Here is a 9,062-nt window from a genome sequence, read left to right as displayed (position 1 = left end):
TGAACAAACATATATAATTTCTCACTAATAATTATCATAACAATGTCATCACACAATCACCGTTACCAACAAGTTAAAAGATAAGTAACAATTAACTGCAAAAAGTCACTTACAACAATGCCTCCTCTCTGATACCCAGCAGATTTCTCGTGCATTAAATATCGGCTAATTTCTTCTATCAGCTCTTACGTTAACACATCCTAAAATACAACATTACTACAATATAGTAGAGGAACAATGTCAAAATGCCGATAAGACTATTCAACCGAAACATATCCATAATTTACAAATCTCATTACACAAACAATAGCATACCTTAAAGAACACAAGCTACATATCAACACCATTTGCTTGCATGAGTGCACAGCTGCACTCCTCAGCAACTACGCACGAACAGTTGGTTACGTGCACAACCTCCACCTGCCAGTCACTGGCCACGTCGACAGTCGACAGTACCACTGCCCACCATCACAATTTTACACTGTCGTCAGTGAGCATGCGCAAACTTCACAAAACTTGAACATTACTAAAATACTTAAAAATAATTATTAGTGTTTAACTAATAATACACTCCCGCCTCCTTTATTGTTCTTCAACGGGTAGCAATACCACCAACTTGTGAACCGATCTCTTGATAACTGTGTCACTTTGTCCCTTATATTTTCCTGGTCTTTGTATTTTGTATCTAATGCTTACATCTCTCACCTTATTGTCTCTGCCTGTTTCTGTATCTACAACCTGCCCCATTTTCCATTTTCCTCGCACAACATTTGTGTCTTTAATCAGAACAATATCACCAGGTTGTACATTTCTTTTATCTGTGTGCCATTTTTGCCTTACAATGAGTGTAGGGAAATAATCTCTCTGCCACTTACGCCAAAAGGTGTCGACAACATTTTGTATAAAGTTCAACCTTTTCTTGGTGTCACCTGATGTAGACCATGAACCAGATGGTACTTTATTACTTGCTCTACCCAAAAGTAAATCGTTCGGACACAAATATGTTCCTAATTCTACATCCATACCAGGTTTTATTCCAATAGGCCTTTCATTCATTAAGTTTGCTATTTCAAAAAATATTGTCTGCAAATCACTAAATGTCAAGATGGTAGTTCCTATGAGCATTGACAGAGACCTTTTTACAGACTTAATTAAGGCCTCACTTACCCCATTCTGCCATGCAGCATCTGCAGACCGATTAAATTTCCATTTCAAGCCTTCCTTTGCTCCAAATTCAGTGATCTCGTTTATGTTCCAGTTGTTATCACTCTTTAGTTCTTTACTTGCTGATACCAATTGTGAGCCTAAGTCAGAGTGTACAGTATCAGGATAGCCATGAACCGCTGTAAATCTTCTGAAACACTTTAAAAAACTATAAGTATCATATCCATCTACAACATCAATATACACGGCACGTGTAACAATACAATTGAATATAACACCATAAGCTTTACCAGTTGTCCTTTTCTTTACATTATCTTTGATTTGAAAATGTCCAAAAATATCCACAGCAGTGTGATAGAATGCTGGACAAGGACTCATTCTTTCATCAGAAATCTGACCCATTTTTTGACCTTCAACTTTGGCATCCAGTTTCCTGCAAAGAATACAACCTCTCTTTATCGATCTTATGATTTTACGTGCTGAAGGAACCCAAAATTTAGACTGAAGCTTACATAGTGTAACATCAACTCCAGCATGATCCAACCTGTGTAAATAACTAATGTACAAGACTGTAAATGGATGCTTACCAGGTAATAGAATGAAGCTATCTTGGTTCCAATTATGTTTCAACCATCTTTCCATTCTTTCTCCTACCATAATTGTACCATCTTCAGCTTGAAATGGTCCTAATCTTTGAATACATTTTTTCCAGTTCTCAGGAAGACATTTTTGTGCTTGCATAATCCAAAACCTCTCAGCTTCCTTAAGTGATCTAGGTTCAAGTTTCTTTAGAACACCCTTAAAAGATTTCTCCTTAACAATGTTAAATATCCTAGCAGTGATTGCAATTAACATATTATAGTTGTTGAATTTCGACGCATCAATTATGGTTTCTTCATGAACAGAGTATTGTGCAAGATTAACATGAATTCTATCAGGTAACTCACAATTCACCGATTGACTGATAGGCCACACTTCTAAAGGAAGGGCCATGAACTCTGGACCATATTTCCATGAATAGACAACTGCAACATTTAAAGGGTCCTGTGGTCTGGTCAATAGATCAGCAGGATTTAATCCAGAAGCAATCCACCACCATTCATTTGGGTCACTTTTTGATTGAACTTCTGCTATTCTAGTGGCTACGAAAGTTCCAAAGCCATAAGATTCCTTTTGGATTTGTGCTCTAACAATGGAGGAATCTGTTATGTGCATTACCGAACTAAATTTATATGTCATTTCATCTTCAATGGCTTTACGCATCCTGCACGCTATAACAGCTCCACACAATTCAAGCCTTGGAATAGATAACTGTCTACTAGGGGCTATCCTACTCTTTGCCACAATGAGCCTGCTCTCAAATGCACCAGACTCTAACTCCCACCTAGCATATGCAACAGCACCATAAGCATTTGTTGAACTATCACTGAAAATAACAAGTAAAGGCAATCCTTTGGCTGAGGTTGGCTTAACATTCCTTTCAAAATACAGAGTTTCAGTGCCAAATAACTCACAAAAATATGACACCCATTGTTCTTTTAAATAGGAAGGCAAGGGATCGTCCCATCCTAATTTAAAGTCACATTTCACAGTGTCTCGTAGCAAAATCTTTGCTTTTAGTGTGAATGGAAGCAAAAACCCCAGTGGGTCGTAAACAGAACACATCTGACTGACGACAACCCTTTTTGTTAAAACTGAAGGTATATTTTCAACGAAATTCAACTTGTTTAAGTCTGGTTCTGTTCTTACACCCTTATATTTTGGAGAGAAATTTAACTTAGTTTTAAAATAAAACACATCCTTATTGCATTGCCAGTTAAGGCCAAGTATTCTTTCATTACTATTCTGGGACACTTCAAAGTCAGAACGCTCATTATCTCCAGTAATGGTCCATCGTTTAATTTTAAAACTGCCTTTAGAGAGTACATTTTCAATATCTCTAATTAGGCTAAATGCCTCAGCTTTACTCTCAACAGAATGGATTATGTCATCTACATAGGAATTAGTCATTATCACACGTGATGCTTCTGGGAAGTCTTTTACCGACAATTCTGCAGTATGTCTGAGAGCTAACATTGCAATAATTCCTGAGGGCCTATCCCCGAAACCCATGCATGTCATTACATAGTGATCAGGTTTGCGATTACTTTGCAAATTTCTCCAAACAAATCTATGTACATGTTGTTCTAATTCTGGAAGCTTAATGCAATTATACATTTTGCTTATGTCACCGGCTATGCCTATAGCCTTTTCACGAAATCTTAGTAATATACCAAACATTGAGTTCAAAATATTAGGGCCCTTTGCCCAAAAACTATTTAGAGACTGGCCCATATACTTTGCCGATGAATCAAAAACAATTCTCAATGGGGTTGATATAGATCCTGGTTTTAACACTTCATGATGTTGAATGTATGTGACAGGACCAACATAGTTTTTAAACCTCTTCATCGGATAACTTCCGAATTACATTGCGCTTTGTCATGTCAAGTATCTGGTCATTATAAGCTTGAGCATAGTCTGAACCCAGTTTCATCAATCTTTTCTCTGTGCCTTTCAGTCTAGCAACAGCTACAGATACATTATTTTGCAACAGTTTGGGATCCTTAGTCCATGGAAATTTAGCAGACCATTCTTTTCTGTCCGGGTAATACATCAACCCACTTTCAATAAGAGCCAGCTCCTTTTCCTCTTTTATACTATAATTGCCATTGCCTGTTGCACATTTCCCACAACGACAACTACCACATCTGGGATTACAATCAGTTCCTAAGTGTTCAATGGTGAAGAAATCATTTATCTGTGCTGTAATATCAATTACGGGTTCTACAGATATATCATAGTCGGATATTGTACTGGAAACATGATTAATGCTAATGCCTGGATTACTCCTAAACACTGATAAGGTAACAATGTCGGGATGACTGCCATACACACACATTCCAAACTGTGATTCCCTGAGCTGTAAATTTTCAGCCACAGTTTCCTTAACTGTTGGAATTAAAGAGCAATAATCAGAACCAATTAGGAGATCTATTTTCCCATAAGGTCTATCTAATGCACATACATTAACACCCTTGAATAAATGTTTCACTTTTGATAAATCTACCTTACCGACTTGAGATGTAATGTCATCGATTCCATAAGCAGTAACATTGACATCATTCCCATCCTTGTCGGTTAAAACCAGATCATACTCTTTACTACTGTATGTCACAGTTTTGTCGCCCAATTTAGTCACAGCTAATCTGACACATTTTCCTTTCAGTCCCAATGCCTTAGCCACATCATTTCTGATCATTGTTATATCAGCTCCCGAGTCAAATAAAGTTTGTAACTCCTGATTACCACACTTGATCTTGTTAACCATAAATAAAACACCGTTTCTTTTCAGACTTACAAAGGAATTTCCTGTTATGAATCCCTCATGTATAATAGTATGATGAAGTTTCCCACAAGATTCATAGTTAACATCTACAGTATTACATCTGGACTTCTTTAGACATTTTCTTGCTATGTGAACACCTTTAAGGCAATTAAAGCAAATACCTTTCTTCTTTACACTCTCCATTCTGTCATTGATACTCAAGTTCTGGAAAGTTGTACAGTCTAAGATATCATGTCCATCTGAGCCATGATACCAGCACCTATGCAGCCTTGTGTTGTCACTGATCTTATTCCTGTTCCGTTCAGCATTTTCTTCTGTAATTTTAGTGAAAAGGTCAGTGATATTTGTAATAGCATTTTCAAGTCCTGCTATCCTTTCCATTACATCTGACTCTCTTCCTTGCTTTGTACTACGCTGATCTTCATAAGTGCAGGTATAATTCACTTTAGCCTTAATATTATTATTGCTTCTGATATTAGCATTAAGATATTTCATTGATTTCTTTTCACTCAAAAGGTATTCCAACAACTTTCCGAATAGGTCACGATTACCTACACACTCTGCTAACTTAACCCATTCACGCTTCTGAGTAGGTGGTAATAGTTTTTCTATCTGGCTAGTCATGTTAGCAGTATTTAATTCTGAAGCCAAACTCATTTGGTCTAAGTAAAGATAGCATTGCTCAATCTTATCAACCATCCTAATGAAACTCTCACTATCCCCTTCGGAAATAGGTTTAATTGACCTTATGTCCTCTACTACTACATCAATAATGGTTCTGCTGTTCCCAAAAGTTTCATCTAATCGCTCAAACATTTTATCGAAGTCATGATCTGCACCACGAACTGTATCCAAGGCCTCTCCTGAGAGACACTGTCTTAGCACAAAGGGATCTTTCCCATAATTTGATTGCATTAGTCTAAAAAAATCTCTCTTGAAATTGCTATAATCTCTCACATCTCCGTGAAACCTGGGCACATCAATCGGTTTTACTTTTAAAACTTTTTTCACCTGCATTTCGTCTTTAACTTTCACAAATATCACATGAGCTGCACACTTTCTATCTTCTAATGCTTTGATATAAACGTTAGCCTCCTCTATCAATTGAGCATCACAGTTCTCATCTAATAAATTGCAATACAGTTCATTAGCTAGTTCAACTTCATCATAAGCCTTAACAACACTCTCGTATCTTTCTTCTAAAATTTCTAATGCCATTTGATCTAACATATACTTATGAAACTTATCAAGCTTACGTGTTAGTTTTGCATTTGCGGTTCCCCTCCGCTGTTTGGCCTTCTTCTGTGCTTCCAGTGACATCCTAGCACTATCATTTTCCCCCGTGGAGCTGCCGTTTTTCCCTTTACCTGTCATGATGAGTGTTGTCGAAATGTATGCTCAGGTACCAGATAAAAACTCAGCTTGTCGTAAAACGTTTAATTTCGACCTGTAACATTATAAAAGTCAGAATAACATTCCCCTTTTTTTTTTTTTTTTTTTTTTTTTTTTTTTTTTTTTTTTTTTTTTTTTTTTTTTTTTTTTTTTACCTATCACCTTAGCAGAAACATTAATCCTTATCACCATATGAACAAACATATATAATTTCTCACTAATAATTATCATAACAATGTCATCACACAATCACCGTTACCAACAAGTTAAAAGATAAGTAACAATTAACTGCAAAAAGTCACTTACAACAATGCCTCCTCTCTGATACCCAGCAGATTTCTCGTGCATTAAATATCGGCTAATTTCTTCTATCAGCTCTTACGTTAACACATCCTAAAATACAACATTACTACAATATAGTAGAGGAACAATGTCAAAATGCCGATAAGACTATTCAACCGAAACATATCCATAATTTACAAATCTCATTACACAAACAATAGCATACCTTAAAGAACACAAGCTACATATCAACACCATTTGCTTGCATGAGTGCACAGCTGCACTCCTCAGCAACTACGCACGAACAGTTGGTTACGTGCACAACCTCCACCTGCCAGTCACTGGCCACGTCGACAGTCGACAGTACCACTGCCCACCGTCACAATTTTACACTGTCGTCAGTGAGCATGCGCAAACTTCACAAAACTTGAACATTACTAAAATACTTAAAGATAATTATTAGTGTTTAACTAATAATACAATCATCCAGAGTGTTCTACAAACACCATGCTAAGCAGGTCAATGAACTGAAGCATTATGCGGTGGCGGCAGGTAGTATTTTAAAACCTGCCGTCTAATTCTGCGATGAACTGCTAATTGACTGGGACTGTCAATTAAAGGGAGAAGGGGTCACCACTTTTAGGGTGACCTCCTTTATATAAGTGTTGCCATGGTGACACTAATTCTGTTCATAATCCCAGGTGTGGAATTATACATATAGCACTAGTGCCGTGTGTATGTAGTACACATTGTTGATAGGATGTAACTGGTAGAGAGATCATGAAAAGAAATTTTATCATATAAAGATTTTTTCTTCAATCTGAGAGTGACACTCATCATTTCTTTCCTTTCAAGAAAGAAATATAGTTTCTGTACTCGTTACGTGTATTATTCCATTGTCATTCTACATTCGTTTTACTGGTTAACTCATTTGGTCATTTATTAGGAATAAATGTCTATTAGGATGTCGTGCGTCCAAATTCGCCCGACAATTGCATTTATAAATGCCAAAGTTCTTTAACTTAATAAAGTAAGTATTCTTCATATAGTTGTATGCTCACAAATAATAGATATAAGAGACACTGATATTGATTCATCAATATATACAAACTATGAGACTGTTTGTATATTCACTGTATACTTATGTTTGTTCATATAATATATGTTAACCCTGAGACCCCTTTTCTACTGTCTAGAATGACTCTTCCCTGTTGGAGGCAGGAAGCACTAACATTGTTTATGATTGGTGATGATGACGGATAACGATGACGTCATTTGTCTCAATTGGTCCCCATGACCATAGAAATGTTGTTCCAAGGTTAAGGCATTGATGAAAATCCACAGATACACTAATACTCTGGTATGCTTCCATCAGGACGACATAGCTTGAGCCCAAAAAACGGATTTTGAGCGAAGCGAAAAACCTATTCTTGGGTGAGATGGCCATGTCGATGGCCATGTCGTCCTGATGGACCCACCCATCTCTTCTAAAAAGAAAATATCTTTACAGTATCCCTCCCATTGTACTGTATCTGTAACGCTGTGCTCAATGCTACAAGGAATGTCCGGCATCATAGAGATGGCGCTGTTGTCACACTCAATAGTAGTACGAGAACAGGGGGTAACCTTGATACGGCTCCCCTTCTATTCTGCCACACTTCCTCGAAGCGTAAACGGTATTAGGGGTGCAGATTGCTATATGGCGTGTCAAGAATACGTCCTCTGATATTATGTGATATCCTTGAGAGAAAATTTAAGGATATTTGCGCCAGGAGTTTGAATTCTGGATACCTAAAGGTAAAATTCTCTGGGAATATCACTGTAGTACATATATCCCTTAGGAAGCTACTTTAAGGAACTTCCATTGCTCAAAATCCGTTATATATGGATGTATATATATGCATATATATGATATTTTCCATTCTATGTGTTCATTTATTTATTTACTTTTTTTTGTTCATTTATTTGCTAATGTATTTATTTATTTATTGTAATCTAAGTGGTGTGGATATTTCCACATTTTGTGGAGGATCTATTTTTCGTTTTTTTAATTTTGCTTTTTGTTTTACCAAATCCTTAGAGAGAGAGAGAGAGAGAGAGAGAGAGAGAGAGAGAGAGAGAGAGAGAGAGAGAGAGAGAGAGAGAGAGAGAGAGAGAGAGAGGTAGTGTAAGGATTTTTTGTAATGAGAAAGACTGTAGGTATAATGGAGGTTGTTTATTATTTTCTAGCTACCTTACAATAAATGTGAATGTCTTGAGCAAATGTTTTTTTTTTTTTTTCTTATTTGACCACAGCCAGAGGTATTGTGTTTATGAATGCTGCATTTATTCATAATTATTTCGCCCACCTTGAAGGTGTTTATTTAGTAATTCTATACAATAGCTCCACCACTAGTAACTTTTATTTTATTTTTTTTATTTCTTTTTTTTGGTGAATTACGTGCTTTATATAAAGCTGACTTTATTTTTAGGAGAAACAGTATTTTTACGTTACTTGTTAACCTTTCTAATCTTGGGGAACCCAAAGTGGGAAACCAGGGTTTTTGGGTGGGGAATGAATTAGAGAATCCGTTTTAACATACCAATAATGTCACATGTAAAATTAGCATTAAGCAAGGCCACCAGGTAACCTAAACAAACTTTATAATCTAACCTTTACCTAGTAGTCGTATCCTTAGCTAGCGGGTGGGGGGAAGCCCTCCTGCGACCCCCCATACACAGTCATATTAAATATAAGACAGCCTAAAACCCATTGTGTACTTACTTAGGTTGGAATGTAAAGGTGAGCTGCCATCTTCATGAATGCATGGGCCTAAGATCAAATACCTTAAAAGGC

General features: G+C 36.7%; 2 protein-coding genes across 2 annotated transcripts; both read right to left on the bottom strand.

The window, feature by feature from the left end:
* Window positions 1-582: 582 nt before the first annotated feature.
* LOC137655368 (uncharacterized) lies at window positions 583-2,829 on the bottom strand. Its single transcript, XM_068389260.1, has one exon. It carries the CDS (start codon window positions 2,827-2,829, stop codon window positions 583-585), a length of 2,247 nt encoding a protein of 748 aa, XP_068245361.1.
* A 772-nt stretch (window positions 2,830-3,601) lies between these two features.
* Window positions 3,602-5,770, bottom strand: LOC137655367 (uncharacterized). Its single transcript, XM_068389258.1, has one exon. The coding sequence runs from the start codon at window positions 5,768-5,770 to the stop codon at window positions 3,602-3,604; it is 2,169 nt and encodes a 722-aa protein (XP_068245359.1).
* Window positions 5,771-9,062: the final 3,292 nt, after the last annotated feature.

The sequence above is a fragment of the Palaemon carinicauda genome, chromosome 16 (genome assembly GCF_036898095.1).
Source record: "Palaemon carinicauda isolate YSFRI2023 chromosome 16, ASM3689809v2, whole genome shotgun sequence".
Taxonomy (NCBI): Eukaryota; Metazoa; Arthropoda; class Malacostraca; order Decapoda; family Palaemonidae; genus Palaemon; species Palaemon carinicauda.
This window is presented reverse-complemented; position numbering and strand designations above follow the sequence as displayed.

Excerpts from the sequence above, each read along its gene's own strand:
- LOC137655368 (XM_068389260.1), bottom strand. The coding sequence starts at position 2,829 with ATGTGTTCTGTTTACGACCCACTGGGGTTTTTGCTTCCATTCACACTA.
- LOC137655367 (XM_068389258.1), bottom strand. The coding sequence starts at position 5,770 with ATGGCATTAGAAATTTTAGAAGAAAGATACGAGAGTGTTGTTAAGGCT.